The sequence below is a fragment of the Ascidiella aspersa genome, chromosome 2, assembly GCF_963924565.1.
Source record: "Ascidiella aspersa chromosome 2, kaAscAspe10.2, whole genome shotgun sequence".
In the NCBI taxonomy this organism is placed as follows: Eukaryota; Metazoa; Chordata; class Ascidiacea; order Phlebobranchia; family Ascidiidae; genus Ascidiella; species Ascidiella aspersa.
The window spans coordinates 28,243,119-28,259,861 of record NC_139448.1 but is presented as its reverse complement, the minus strand read 5'-3'; the positions used below and the strand labels follow the sequence as shown (position 1 = coordinate 28,259,861).

The 16,743-nt window shown below is 36.1% G+C and overlaps 1 protein-coding gene across 2 annotated transcripts in view; it reads left to right on the top strand.

Annotated features, from left to right (window-relative positions):
* The first annotated feature begins 12,198 nt into the window (after positions 1-12,198).
* Positions 12,199-16,743, top strand: part of LOC146164682 (S-adenosylhomocysteine hydrolase-like protein 1) — a 33,390-nt gene continuing 28,845 nt past the window's right edge. The window contains exon 1 of one of the 2 annotated variants that reach the window (XM_083382048.1): positions 12,199-12,555. In XM_083382048.1, coding sequence (XP_083238174.1) covers positions 12,316-12,555 — 240 coding nt within the window. In that variant the 5' untranslated portion in view covers positions 12,199-12,315. The other variant, XM_083382049.1, reaches the window with a different exon arrangement.

Here is a 16,743-nt window from a genome sequence, read left to right as displayed (position 1 = left end):
CTGTCCTAATCCTAATTTTCACATTTCTGTTAAATCCCTTTTTATTGGATCAAGGAAGATTACCGGTACTGAAAAAAATAAAACATTAAATGTTGTTTTGGGAGTTTTAAGAAAAACGCAGCCTAATATAAAATGTAGCTACCACCAGTGGACAAAAAAGTTATGCGTTCAAATTGTTGTTGTGTTTAAGTTGTAGTCTAAATCTCTATGTAGCCTAAAATAAACACGTTAGCTTGTCCGCTAAGGATATCCCAAACAAAATAACACCCGTCCGACATTGCGTTGTATACTTCCCTTTTATTGATTATAATCATTCAAAGCTTAGCCTAATTATAAAAAGTTTTTCTCTTTCTCTAAGATTTCTGTATATAAAACCTAAGCAACATGAATAATTAAGTTTATTTCGATATGCCTTCGATAAACAGCACGGACGAAATAATTTTGGACGAAAATATTCAAAAAAAGTTACCATGATTAAAACCAAAAAATTTAGATCAATTTTTTTGTTATAGATTTTTGATAGCTAATTAAAGATTTTTGTATTTAATAAATTTATATGGGCTACCATTAATACAAATCTTTTCCGCCACTAGACAATAGTTGCTTACCACTTGACAGAGAACAGAGTCTAAACTAGTCAGTATCTGGGCTTGATTTAAAGCTTGTACAAGCTAAATACAAAAGAGAAACAAAAATTTGATCATTTTACATTTACAACAAATTGTTCAATTTGTCCGATTATTTTTGCACCTCTTTCTTCAAGTTTTTAATGCTGAGGATATTTTTTATCATATGCCGCAAAATAGGTAATCAGGTGACCTGCAGGCATGAATAATCAGATGGGTTCCGCTCTGCTGAACAGCATTTCATTGTGTAATTTGTCTGGTCTGTGCTTCGGCTTTGTGCTAGTTAAGTTTGTTCAAAAACACAAACATTTTGCTTTACCGCTATGTATATTTAATTTTGATTGCAAATTTTACAATAACGCTCTTTCGAGTAACTAATTTGTTTACAAATATAGCAAAATATAGCAAAAAATGATGTTCTTAAGGGTCAAAGAGATAAAGGACTACTCGCACGTGTTTAGTTTTGTGAGGTGTCTTTATTAGTGTTTCAAAAATCGCGAGTTATAGCTTGGAATGCTTAACTCGGTCATATAAATATAGTTTTACATTGAGGCATGTTAACTGAAATAGTTAGCGTTAGTTGAGAACAAATAAACAAACGTGCAAGTTCAAGTAAGGCTGTTAGTTGAGTTTGTTCAAAAACACAAACAATTGGCTTTACCACTAGGTAAATTTGGTTTTGATTGCAAATATAAAATATAGGTCTTTCGGGGAAACCAATTTGTTTGCAAATATGGCAAATTATCTCAAAAAATGATGTACTTTAGAGCCAAAAAGATAGAGAGAGCACTGCTCGCCTGTGTTTTGTGAATGTGTTTATTAATATTTAACCAATGGAGTTATAGCTAGGAATCTTAAACCCGGTAATATAAATTTACTTTTAGATTGAGACTTGTTAACTGAAATAGTTATTGATGGTTGAGAGCAAATATACAAATGTTTTTAAGTTTAAGTAGATATGTTTTTTTAAAAAAATTGCACAACAATTTTAGATAATAAATAAATCATGTTTCGACCTATTGTATTTGCAATACATTTATGCCAAATAGTTGGTACACATATGTACCAAGAATAATTTAAGGGTAACACATTCACCAATAATTAATTTTTCTTTTATTTTCGTTCTGAAATTTATAATACGAACATTATTTGGCTTAGGGTCTGAGTTTGTGTTGGTCAACTATCATTATTTTTTCTTTCAAAGTTTATTTCTTTCTTGCAATTTTACTTTACAACTTGTTTTGATACTGTAAAAAAAACCTGATAGGATTCTAGACCGGCGCGATAGGATTCTAGACCGGTAAATTTGTATTGTGATAACATGCCCGATTGCATTCCAGTGCCATACCACCAATTATTTTTGGCTTTGAATGGTTGCTAAAAAACATGTCAATGATGCGATTTGGCATGAGCTATCACTAGCCTAGTGAATTAACAAAGAAAAATAAGCATTTTGGGTATATATTGTCCTATTTTGGCGTAAATGTTTGGCGGCCCTGTGACTACCAATTATAAAACGCACCCAGGATAACATGTTCTTGAAGAATGTAGCGTCTAATTGAAAGTGAGAAAGTTATGGTAATTAAAAGCTGAGTAACATATCAGGATCTCTAGAAAAGGCACAAGTTTGTTTTTAGTATACTTTTGAAATACACTAAAACTATAACAAAGTTTCTTTATTATTTTAAATCCTTATGCAGAAGGGTGAAAATGAAAGCTCTAATTTGTGGTATGGCTTTGAATTAGCATCAAGGTTAAATTATTTACTGACAAACCTCAAAAGGGACTTCTGTAGAAGTTATTATTTTAATATCTATTTTAAAGGGTCCATCTTGTTGTAGTTTTGAAACTATTAAATATTATATTTTTTATTATAAACTTGAATTTTTTTATATATTAATATAGAATGAGATCAAAGTAATAATGTTTCAAGTAAAATGAATAACTAAAAAGGTTGACATTGCTGTTTGGAATACAAATGTGTTTTTGTTTGGGAACACATTTGTGTGGTTAATGTAATAATGCTTGGGCTAAACTTTACTTGAACTAAAGTTTATAAATAGATACAACATAAGATATTTAGGTGATCAAAGCAAACTTGTTGAATACAATTTCATATACCATTTATTTAAAAAAATCAACATTGTTATTATTACTCTGTTTTCAGTTGGTGAGATTGGATGCTTCAATTAATAAAGCTATACTACTTTTGTATTTTTTGGCATATGTTTAAACCCTAACTATTTTAGCTTTGATCATATTGTGCAATTCAAGTGCTACTATTTAGTTTTAGTTTTTCTATACTTTGTATGGGTCGTGATTTTCTTTCCAAAAATTTAGGATTATTTGTTTGTTGCAAAATGAATAATAGCTAAACTTAAAACATTTTGACCATGAAAAAATTGTAAATTGTTAGTACCAGGTGCTGCAAATTTAAATAGGCAAATTATGGCACAGGAAAGAATCAAGAATAGATAATAAAACATTGTCAGTGACAGCCGAGTTAAGCTTTTATTACCTACTAGTCCTGGCTTCTTACATACGGTCAGAAAACCTTGTGTTGTTTATGATCAAGAATTTAATGAACTGTAATTTCAATAAAAATATAAAAGCCATAATATTTGATAAAAGCGACATTTCGCAATTTACAGACGTTTCAGCAATAACTCATGCCATCATCAGTGTTCTCCTTTCTTTTTACGTTTTATCGCTTTTATCTTCACTTCATTTTTACACTGATGAGTTATTGCTGAAACGTCTGTAAATTGCGAAATGTCGCTTTTATCAAATATTATGACTTTTATATTTTTATTGAAATTACTAAAAAACCTGTGTATTGTGTTCCAAAGTTTAATGAACTGTATTCTGTAATTGAGGGATTTCTGGTTCCCTTTATATTGCCCTATACAGTAAAATTGCTAGTACTGTGAGAAAAATAGATAATGATCATTGGGTTGTTGTGCATTAGGTTAATCTTTGTCATAAATATTGACCTTTTTTTATTTTTTGTAATGTAATATATCAAGGTAAAACATTGCTATATCCCTGTTTTCACAACTGATGTTTTCAAAGTATTTTCAAAACTCATTGATTGCTTAGAAATATGTAAATTTATTCAAATTTGCGCTTAAGATGTTTGATTTAAAAAATACCAAAACTTCGGTATTTTTTCAAATTTTCTTATACAAAAAAGGTAGTATATTGAAAATATATTTCACCTGTTTTTATTATAAAAAGGTATTTTACTTCTTCCAAGAACAAAAAGTTTCATGCTTGCTTTTTGTCACTGGAGGCTTTATGAGGAAATGTGATATGCTTTTCCCTTTACCAGCCTCTAAAAGTGAAATAGGAAACAAGTGGCATATTGTCATCATTTTTGCCCCATTCAAACAATTGTTAAAGAGGAACTCCAGTGTAATGCAATGTTTGTTGATTACTGAACGACAACCCCAAGTTTTTTTAATTTGTTTCTGATTAATAAATGTAAAACTAAAACCTGTAATTGCCTTAGATTTTTTTGGTTTGAATGGATTTTAGAACTAACATTAAGTGTGATAGCTCCTTACTGCATATACTTCACTTTTTTGTCATGCATTCATTCAGATAAACATAAAACCATCATGTTTTTTATTGGTTGTATTTTGACTTTACATTTTAGATTAATTGCTTGTCTAATTTACTTGGCATTGTTCTGCAATTTTTACTTTTGCAGGATCGCTCTTTTAATGTTTTTTATTTGATTCTTTAAATTCCCTGGGGTGAAACTATAAGTTAAATAGTATTTGGTGTGGGTTCCATTTCCGTTTAATGGCGTCATTATCTTCCCTTTGGGACTAGTTCGTTGATCACATGTCCCAGTGTGATATTCTATAGGTATGTTGAATTTACTATGATCTTGCAGTTGCAATGCTAAAAGGCATGGTGTGTTATTTATTACATAACATTTATTAATATAGATTCGTTCATTTCATATGCATGTAAAGTTTTTTTATGGTAGTTATTTAGATATCCTCTTTAAATAGCCTATAAAATATTGTTAAAGAATTTTGGTACATTTCTGTTACTAAAACTATTGTGTATTTCATAGTATTTGGGTATAGTTTACATTCTTTGTTTAATGCCAAATGACAAATAAAAAAATATTTCAAGATATCTACGTAATTAAAATAATATTACTATTTTGAGTTAAGGACATTTTTTCAACTTGCTAATTTTTGATATATATACCAGATGTGACCCTAAATTTGTTTGCTTGACTACCTTTAATGTAGGTTAAATAAAATGTTCTTGGATGATTGATTTAGTAAAAGTAAAGCTGTTTCATAAAATGTGTCTAGCAACTATCATTCTGGCTTAGTAATCAAGGACTTGCAGCGTTACACCTTGTGTCGTGGCGGTTTGTCGTTTTTGCTTGAGTCAACATTTAATATAGACCTTTGGCCAGTGGAAATTGCATAGAAAAGTTTTGGCTGTTCTTTGTGTTCTTATCACTACAGAGAGTTCCATGTCATGGTGATGTTGTACCTTCTGTTTAAACTTGAAAGGCACCCAAACTTACCTTCATGTTTTATAAATAACGTTGGTTTAAAATCAAGCTACATTGTAGTTTATTCCCCCCTACAATAATGTAACATTATACCAACTCTAAACTGTTCCATCTAGCTTAACATGTTCTGTACAAGCTTTTGGCTTTTGCTTGTTCATGATAAAACCATTTACAAAGTGCATTTTTTAAACAATTAAATATTGCCATTGTCAGATGTATAGTCTGCATGACCAAATGTTAACTGTGCAAACATCATGCCTGTGAGTACCTAGAACAGTTCAATTTAGTCATAACATTGGCAATGTGGTCACCTTGGCAATACTGATAAATTTTAATTCCAGTTAAAAGTTTGCAAATTCTCCTTACCATTACTGAGAGAAAGTGGCACTTTACAACAATGCTGAAACAGAACAGTCAGTGAAGTGTTTCAGCAAATTGTATCAGCCAACTTTTAACAATGTAAAATTATTTATTTTATTTATTTAAGAAAATCAATATTGGTATATTTTAGTCATAATAATTAAAATGATTTTTTAATCTTCGTTGGGTTAGTTAAGAAATTTAAATTACCTTGTGCTAGTCTATTCTTTTTTATTTGAATTTGGCCTGTAAAGGCATTTTGGTTATTCAGAACTAGCTTATGCAGTATTTGATCAGTCAGATTTTTGTGAACCAATGTCTGGTTGTTTTTCAATGTTTTGTTTATTAAGGTTGTTAACTTTATGGGTAATAAACTTGCCGTAGAAAAGCTAAAAATAGAGTGTACAGTGCGGTCAGTGCTAGGTACTACTACTCAACGTACTTTTTATATGTACTTGCAAGCGCACAATATTATTCACTTGATTCAATTTTAGGTTAAGTTGTGAATGACTCTGTGGCAGCAATATAATTAGAATTAATTCCTTCAACAAGTTGTGTATTAAGTATTAATCATAAAATACATTGTTTTTCTTTTTTCAGAAATTTTGCCTAGTTGGTTTATTTATTGTTGCGCCTCCCTATTTATTCTTACCTCTATTTAACGTTAATGTACTTATAATCCACAATGTCGACAAAGAAGAAAATGCCTCAACCCCAGGATGACAGGCCAGTACTGGAAGCACAAAAGTCTTCGCAGGCTAGCTCCAATGTTAAAGGCTTGCAACCTGAAATTGCCAACCGAGTTCGGGTAAGAAAGAAAAAAACTGTTGCTGGCTGTTGTTTCGCATTAAAAAAGAAATAATTTTTTCTGCATAAAATATAAAAATTATTTAATCCTAATTTCCAATTCAGTGTGAATGTGACTGTGGTGTGAATTTCTTTTTCGCTTTTAATAATTTATATCTACGGTACGGTTTTAGCTAAAAATATTTACAGTTTCTGGTCACCACAGAATCTGTACATATTCGGTTTGTCAATCTATAATGATTATTCTTAAGGTTGATAACCCTATGGAGGAAGGTGTCATCACCTTGTACTACACTTTATTAAAGACAGCAATTTAGAACTATTTAAAATGAATTGCATAAAATTAATAAAGAGACTAATTCAACTTTTTTTAACAAATCCCTTTTCTGATTATCCATGTGAATTAATCCATCATATTTATTCTTTCAGGAAACGTGATTATTCTTTTTTTTTTTTAAAAACATATATAATACATGAAGGTTTAGAAACTTCTACTTCACAATGATTAGTCTTATCAGTTCCTATTGAAGTAGGACAATTTCTTAGATATTATCTTGAATAATATTTAAAAAATACAAGCAAATATAAAAAACGAAAACAAACCATATTAATACCATATAGTCCATTAAGGATTGTCTGCATAAAATGGATATATATATAAAATAAAATTTAGATTTTGATTTATTTTACAATTGCTAAATATTCAGTGTTCGCAAAAGTTACCGTTATTGATTGTGGTCATTATGGGTAATATTGTTGGTTTATCAGCCTCTGAAGGCACCATTTTCTGTAATCTTAAAAAGTGCCTGTGTCCATAAAGTTTCTTAAATTTGCTTTGCTTAAATTTGTATATAAAAGATCTATTCTATTTAAATGTCGAACAGACGATGCAAATTGGGTTTTGCTAAAAATATCTAAAATAAGAAGAGTTTTGTTCAACCTCAGCTTAGTAGGTTCACCAGAAAACGTAGGATTATTGCCGAACTGAAGCATCATTTATTTTCATTTTACATATCTAAATCGCTAATGTTAGTTGCCTTTAGAGTTACGTTGCCTTTAGTAATAAAAGCCCTTTGCAAGCATGGTTCCCCTATCCTGTTTTGGGATTGATGAATGCTTCCACGCGCGCAAATCCCTGGTGTGACAAGCAGCGGATGATGCAGTAACAACAAGGACACCAGGCCACTGCTTTTGCCTTTTCACTGCGTCCAACCTACTATAAAGCACCTGTGGTTTTGTTGTACTTGCGACACACGTTTGTCCAGGGCAGTCACCTCACAGGTCCAATCGTAGTTTCTGAACTTTGTTTGCTTATTATTATCAGTCAAGTACTGTTAGGGCTGTGTACGCTTTTGTCAGAACGCTAAACCCGCAGCTGTTTAGGAGCGGAATCGATAAACAAGCATCGTTAGCTTAACCGGTTTCTGGAATAATTAGCCTTTAATCCATGACGCGCCTTGCCAAAGACGTCGGAAACACACGCTTCTCTTTTGCACAGGGCTTGTATTTGACAAGGCTAAACAGTGAACGTGCAACCGCTTTCTAACCGCCGCGAGATTAAAACAAAACAAACCACGACCGCGTCATTTTGGCTCCCGAAGTATTGCTACTTTCTCCATGTGTCACCCGGTTGAACTGGGTTCGGTTGAAGTGCCTTTATACATTTCGTGGTTTAAACTATCAAGATATGTTTTTGGTTAGTTTCCAGTGCCCAACGTCTTGCTGCACTTGAAAGTAATAATGCTGAAGAGCCTGGTACATAGTTCAGTCTACTAGGCACATGGATGACTTATACGTATTGTTATTTGCGTGTAACTTTCAGCTTAGACGCCGTTATCCATTTGTACTGATAAATTGGTTTCCCTGCATGAGAAACAATAAAGCAGATCTTGGCCATTTAAGCTGCCAAAACTTATTGTTGTATATAATTAGGTTTGAAAACTTACCACTACCGCCCCTATCCCAAAAGCACGGTACAAATATTACTGTTTAATCATACAAAATTCCTAACAGATGAATGTTATCGGTCCTGGTACTTGTGAAATGATCTGTTGTTCACTCACACAGCATCGCAACAAACTAAATCGATAATAAAAACCAGCAGAATTCCAAAGGTCAAAAACGTTTTAGGTGTTTTGACAAGCATGAATCACGATACTCACGACGCACTTGAGACTCCGACAACAAAATTTCGTTTCGCGCCATCCAACGACGAATTATTAAATGAACATTTGGCCACAAGGAGAAACATGGAGCAAGCTTCTTTTTTGTATGGGATATTTATGTTCACTGAAAATATGAGACATTGGGCGACATTGTTTAGCGTGGTGTGGGAGGCTGAGTTTTTAGTTGTTTACCCAGTACTTTTTTAGATGTTATAACTATGAGTGTTGAAACTTAATTTAAACAGCATTTTGGGGGTCCAACAGGAACTCAACACAGGCATTCTTCGTGCGGTTGTATTGTTAGTCTCCACCCTACTATAAAACTGATGTTGCGCGAGAAATATCACGTTTACGTGTTTTAATTGCGCCTTTCTGGAGATGGCTTTCTGGTAACAGATTTATGTAACCATGCAGCCACTTCAGAAATACCAAACCCTTTATAGTGACAAACAGTTAAATCCGTTTATGTATACTAAGTCTTTCTATGAAGTGCAGCACAGTTTTGATGTGTACGTCTGTAGCAAGTTTATTAAATAAGTGCTAATGGGGTGTTTTTATTTGGTCAGGCGTTATGAATACTAAATTATTCAAGTTTAATCTTTAGCCGATGTGCAATATCACCACAGGCAGATTTTTCATTTTGAGAAAAGTTTGGATTATAGTTAGATATATCACACCTCAATCAGTCGTATACGACATACGTATATTACTTCATTCGAACATGAAATGACATACAGCAATTTGTACGGTCAGTCTTCGTGAAGGTCTGTAATTGGCTGCGTTTGTTGTTGATGCGGCTACATAATTTCCCAATAGACGCAATTAGTTGACCAGCAATTAGAACGAAGTGCATTTATTACGGCTTTAGCACCTTGGGATTACCGTCCCGTTGTGTCGTGGGTCAACGTTCTATTGATCATGCGACGCAAGTTGCTAGTAGTTGAAGACCACACTACACAGTCCACAGTGTAGTTGCCTTCTCCGTACGACCTTGGGGCATCTCACAATGACCTCTTATGCTTTTCGAGAAACAGGAAGTATTGGCCGAGGTCTAGAAACGTGGTTGAAGAAGTGCTTTCACAATTCGCTTTTTCGTTTCAGACTGGAAACAAAATGAAAGTTTACGCCCAGAGCTCTAGTTTCAGTTTGGACAGGAAGCAAGGCAAAGGCGTAACAAAGTGACATGTGCTGTGTTTTATCATATACCAGAGCTTACCCATCGAAGGGCAGTCATTCTTACCTCTATAGCTATGCAATATGCAAATAGAGTTAAGCATATGATCAACATCAACTGAGTGCCAGCAGGCAGCCTACAATGTTTGCGTTCAGATTTTTCCCGGAAAATCGACTCTTCGTCAAGCCATCGTGGTTTGAACACTTGTTTTCACCGTTGTTCCACAAATTGACAAGCCACAGTTTACGGTGACGTGTGGCACAGTATATGTAAATTTTAAAAATAGACCATCGGTTTTTGCTGGAAAATTTAAAGTTGCTCGAAATAGTTTGAGTCGTAAAACCGAATTTATAGGAAATACTGTATCAACTGAATATTCGGAAAAAGGGTTTGTCAGGTTGCCATTGTACTTAATGAAGCAGTAGGTTTTACTAGATAGGTGGTGGTCGTGGTTAGATTTAGTTAGATGCGCCTAAAATCGACAACGTGTCAACTGTTATTACAGTACAAGGAAGCAAAAGTAGCCAAGTTTGTTGTCCGGTGCAGTCGCTGAAATGAATCAGCAAAACCGTTCGACAAAAGGTCGATATATTTATTTCGTTCCGGTCTGCAGCTAAGAATGGAACACTCGATGGGCAGCGAAGCGTTGAAAACTCAGTCGAGGGTCTTACACAGCTCACGGAATTCCTGCTCCATCGTGTACTAACGAAAGGGAGAGATAGCCGCGACCGTGTAAATAGGCACGCGCGCAAGCTGCGCTTTATCACCATGAAAACAGGTTGAAAGGCTAAAGTCTTTGTGGCATTAGTGTTGTTTTGTTGCTGTAGGAACACCTCCCTTGATAGCTGGCCTAAAATGACTGCGAAGGTGTTTGTATTTTTTAGGATCTCATTAGCAGTGAGGTACAAACGGTTTGTGCACTAAGTGAGAGCAATCTTTTAAATTTGTTGGCAAAAAACGAACTCGATTGCTTCCTTAGTGCAGCATTTGCAAGTACTGATAAGGGCGCTAGTTTAGAATCCTACCACATTTTTGTCCGAGAGTTTATATTGCAAACATTATTTGGGTTAGGCTTATTATTATACTTATTCTGCCATATTGATTTCTTCGTTCTAATTTCATTTTTGACAACCCGTGTCGTTACTGCAACATGGTAGGATTCTAGACCACCGCCCTGATAAGCTCAATAGCACAGCAAACAAGGTAAACCGCAAGGTTCAACAAAAAAAGCTAGTGTACTGCTAATTCAAAACCCACGTTCAAGAGTTAATTAAACTAAAGTTCGGAGTAAGTTTTTTCTGCCCAGTCGAAATAACATAATCATGTAGCGCTTGATTGGCGCTCTAACTACTTAGCGCACGAATGAATTTCTTGTGTGACGTCACAAAGTGGTACAGGAAGGCGCTCTAAAGTTGGACAGTACAGTACAACCTTAGGCAGAAAAATCACGTCTCACACTGCAATTCATTCAGCCGGTTAGAAGCTATTTGGTAATACACGCAAGGCGATTTAGTTGAAAGCAATTAACGGTGAAAGGTGCATGCGCCAAGCCTTCCGACTTATTTCTAAACGCAGCAAATCCGGTATTGGTGTCGAACCTTTCAGCGTGGATAGCATGCATAATAGATACGCGCCACTCCAAACATCGAGCGTCGAGGTGATATCAGCATGCTTTACTGAAGTGCTGTCTAAATCGGTTTGCTTGACAGTTTTTGGCGAAGTGTTGAAATCACTATGCTAGTGCTGGAGAGACGTAGCATTGCTTGTGTAGGTGAGTGGGAAATATTTAGCACAGGCAGTTGATAAGTTACCAATAAGGTCGAAACAAGTAGTGGATTAACGAAGTTTATTTGGATTTAATCAACAGGTTAAAAGTTAAGTATTAGCAGGCAAGTTAGGTACTAGTAGTGTATATTAGTGTCAAAGTAAGTATATTGATTTTTATTCAGTTACCCGCCATGTTGCAGTCTTATTTGTTCTTAGATTACAAATTAGCGTCTTTGTAGTTTACAAGCAACTTCAACATTAAATAAAAAACAGCGGACTTATATTTTACTGACATTACTAAATTTTATAATAGCTTTAATTTTGTTGTTTTTTATTTGTGAAATCAGGTGAGCTATAACTTGAAAGTTTAAGTCTATGTTATCACAAGATTTCAATTAAAAAGAGTACCATTTATAGTAGGTCTTTACATTAAGATTATATATATATTTAGCGCATTGACAGTTTGTAGTTGAGAATTAAAGCCCGCACAGTAGTAAGCAACAATAAAAATCTAATTGATTCCAAACCTTTATTCTATGTTATAACACACTCTTATATGGGCCTACATTGTTAAAGATGTATAAATTGCTATGGTCATGTATATACTTATAGTTAGCAACCGAATATCTTTTAAATGCTGTCTCAAAACTACTCCCTGAAACAACCCCGATCAAACTTGTACCCTGCTTATTTTCCTTCCAGTGCTAGTCGTGCGACTTTAAGTTAACAACCGACCGCAAACCGCAAACCGCAAACCGCATACTGCAACTGTACCTGACTGTGCAGCATTAGCAGTAGAAGCGGCGGCGGCGAAGGAAAAAACAAAAACTCTCGTGTGTCTACTCTTAGTCACGGTCGGCCACCGCAGCCATGGACAACGGAAGGAGCGCCAATGACGCGGGACCGCTCTCCTCGCCTCGCTACGGAGCTGGAACCTCCGGCGGCGCGGGAACAAACGGATTCGTCTCACAAGAGCTGGAAGAGAAAAGGAGACAGCTCAGGCGACAGATCAGCAAGAACAGGCGCCTCCATTCGCGCGGCATCTCAGTCAGCAGATTAGACAGTGTCGGTAGCACAGCCAGCCTAGAGGATAACGAGATCTTCTCCAAGGTAGGAGCCCGCGCCCCAGTCCGCCTTTTAAGTTGTTAGCGTTCGTGTGTTGGTGTGTAGCCCCACCCGAAGCAGTTTTGGAAGTTAAATTTGTCTAAACCTCCCTGTGAAGTTTCAAATTTTGCAAACTAAAGTCGCGTCGATTTTACAATAGTTTGTCAGATCCTTTCGATTTTGACCGACAATTGCAGATAACATCGTTCAGAATTCAGAAAACAAACGATATGACGCGCAGTCGGCTGTCTATAACGCATAGGCAGGTATGTATTGCCAAGTTTTGGTTTCTTTAACCCCCTCTGCTTTTTAAAAGCTTTTCTAACGAAACACTGAAAATAGATTTCCAAAAACTAACGTTCGATAGATCCCAAATATTGTTAAAGCAGCTGTGGTATTTTTTTAAGTAACCACTTTAAACCTATAACAAATGGTTTTATCGGCGATAAACTACGAACATGACGTATGTTGACCCATATGTGTGTTTGTGAGTCTGGGTGTGTGTGTGGGGGTAGGATTATTTGCCCACTGTTGATATTTTAGGTTAGTCTGAATAATACACTAACGTGCTGTTACGCAAAAAGTTAAAAATATTTTAAAGTGGCGACGCTCCTCCCGGAGCTGCATGTACCAACTGTTCTTCAGCAAAGAAAACAAAAAAATGCCTTGCCCTATTGTATCCTGTTAAAAGTACTATTTTTAGGATTTTGAAAGTGCCCACTTTCTTCTCCAGGCTCATGCCATGTTCTTTTTAAGTGATGCTTAGCTGTTTGTTTGTCCCCATATTTTGGGTTTCAAAATTGCCGTCGTTGCAAAAATTTCAGCAAGCGTTTGCAAAAAATGACGTGCATCATGACGTGTAGAACTGTACGGCTCCCAAAACGGTGAAGTCAGCATTTTTACACGTCATCCCTCTCCGCCCCTTGAGAGCCCCACGTGACTCGTATTTATTGATGCAGAACGTCTGTTCGGTTTGCAAAGTGTTCTGTCAGCTATAACAAAGGCGCTGTCTGTGTGTTAAATATTTTTTGCAATTGCATTTTCTTGAATCTGACTGCTAATGTTTGTGTGATAAATTAAAAGGTAAATCAACAACAGCAAGGCCGCTTCCAGTTAAAAACCCGGTCGACGGTAAACGGATGCACGATGTGCTGTTTATTTTTGCTAACTTTTGTTCCGAAATCAGTCATAACAAGGCAACAGGGATTAAACCACCAATGATTAACTTTTTTTGCAAAACTTTAAAAACGAAACATATATAGTAACCCGGTGCTAAAATGACGGCGACCCATGCACGTGAGATTTCACATTAGTTTTGTCCTAATTACCTTACATGGGCACTGGGATGACGACGTTGCAAAATTACAACACGCAAATCGGTCATCTGACTATTGACTGTATTAAGTATTTTCAAGTTAAGTCGAATCCATAATCGAAAAGTGTGCTAGTTTTCTGCCTGGTAAACAGCAGTGAAGCGAAATAGAAAAATCAATTCGCCTAATTTTCCATTCCCAACGGAGACGCCTGTGACTTCGTAACATTCATTTGCTGACCTGCGCCGGTCAATGCAATTTTAACGGCAACAACAATTCGTGCGTACGTTTTTTATGAGTTACATCGAGCAATCCACGTTTATTTGATACAATAAAAATATGTGACATGCTGTAGCATCGCTTGTCGGAAAACAAAACAACACTCTAATCGGGGTACACTTGCTCTAGGTTCAACTAATGTAAAACGTTTTTGTAGCATAATGTCTGAAGTTGTAGTTAGACGTTGAACGAATGTCAACGCCCTTGTACGGTAGCATATTTTCAACGTTTTGAATTGTTCTTTTATTCATAATCACGCTGTACTTTTCAAAATCTTGGTCAACCCTGTATTAAAAAACTTAAGACTTTGACAAAAGCGTGTAATTTATAATTTACCCAATTTTAATTTAGTAATGCGTCTTGCGAATCTCAATGTGAAATGGGCCAGGACTTCGAATAGGTTGAAATCATCACAAATTTTTTCGTGGGGTTGATATGCGATGCAACGCCGACGTGTTTACGGTAACATTCGGGTTCAACAAGCCACTTACCGACGTCTTACATCCCCACTTCTATTCTTTACTGCGCGTACTTCATGCTCACCCCTAACAATGCCAGACTCTACGTTAAAACTCGCCCTTTTCCAACCCAGTCCCGCTGACCCAGTTTATTCAGCCAATCAGCGTCCCCGCGACTTCGCCCTGTGTTGGTATCGGGTTAAACACATAGCTGTGGGGGGAGCTTTTCAAGAGGGCATGTGCTGCAGTCAGTCTTTTGCAGTCTCGTCTTTACCCCAACGCCGTCGCCCGCACGCGAGGTGACGCAATGCTTGCCGTGACATGCCGGTGTTCTGTTACAGGGTAAAACGCTGTTAAAAATAGACAAATCCATAGCCGTTGCACCGTGCTGGAAATTTAACGCGCGCGTACAAACGCTTCCAAGCTGTTAGCGTTTTGCAATCCGCTGCTGCGATTAGCCGAGCGTTCGCGTTTGTTTGCTCAAGCACGGCTTTTCAGCTCTGGTCATTGTCAAGCCGCGTTACACATTCATTGTACACATTTATTTTCCTCTTGATCTGTTCAATATCGTTCAAACATTTTAGCTTCCCGATTCGATGCTAATTTGGATCATATAACCACCCTTAATTAAAAGCACTTTATTACTGAGGATGTAGAATGAGGTTATTGTCTTTATGTAGTCTGCTAAATCGTAACGTCTAATTCTCTACTTACTCATCGTTTTACGTGTATTTACAAGGAGTTTTACTGCTTTACAAATATTGAAACACGACCGGTGGTAGGTACTGGGATTGAACGATGCGCAGTATTTATAACATGTCAAGCACACACATTTGACATAGTGGTTAACCTAACGTCGCACCAAATAGTTACAAGGTATCCGTATCACTCGAAAGGCTTCAAGAAATGCTGCGCAACCCATTTACCAGATGCCCATTGCAAAATCCATTTCAAATTCCATGCAATAGGGAGTTTGGTAGAAAACAAGTGTTGCATGGAATTTCAGAAGTGATAACGACTTATTCACCACACGAATATACAATTGTACTACGATGAGTAAGTCACACTATAAGAAACCTCCGCAGCTACGCGTGCCATCAAAAGTTGTTTAAGATCTCAAACGCGAGTCACACAAGAACGTTCGTGATCTTACAGCAACTTGTCCAGTCGAGTTTTTTACAGTTCCGCGCGTCGATTTAGTAGGTCGCAGGTTGACTGTGTTTTATGAATAGTGTCTTTCAAGATGTTTCGTCTCGCCTAATTTTTTTTTGCTGCTTCAGCAAGCGCGGTCACGTGCATCGACGTTACGGCCAACAGTGGCTCCGTTACAGTCAATTGCCTTTCGCAGAGCTTATACTGCGCTCGCCCCCAAAAAACACTAGGCTTCACAGTGAATATGACAACGTTAAATAGCGCTCCGAACATCATTTTTACGAGCCTTGAAACTGTCTCTCGCCAAATTTTTCGGTGTTAATGCTGCCCTAAATGCCAGGTTCCTCTATTAAAGTCAATGTTTATATCCTGAAGAGGCGCGTAAGTTAGAGCCGACTGTGTTTTTTTTTCAAATGCCCTATCTAGAAACAACATATTTTCCAGGTCAATTGCAGTTTAAAGGTATGGGACAATTCGACACCCGACCATGTTTTGGCGTTGCTCACTATTGCACGTGTTTTTGGTTTACAGCCCTAACCTCTCGATATGTATCGTGCAAATGGAAGGGTAATCGCACTTCACCGACCAACATTGTTTTATGCATATATCTGTTGGACATAGTGTCGGTGTAGTAAAAAAATAACAGACCTTAATACAAAAAAAAAAGAAACAAATTAATTTTACGAATGCTTACCTGGCTCATGTCCGCGTATTTTGCAATTGAGCCACCAGCTAAAAGGAATGAACCGCTGCGTTGTAACTTGTCGTTTGTCGGGTCTTTATGTGTTATACATGCCAATGTGAAGTAAACATGTGGTTGTACAATGATCAAATCCGCACATAAACCTCGTTGTTATACTTTAAAAAGTGACGGAAAAATATATAAAGAAATTATAATCAATTAATCGCACCTATTTTGTAAAAAAATGACTTTAAAGTGCAATATATTCCTAACAACTAGCGAAGAACTAATGTATTTTGTCGATTGTAAT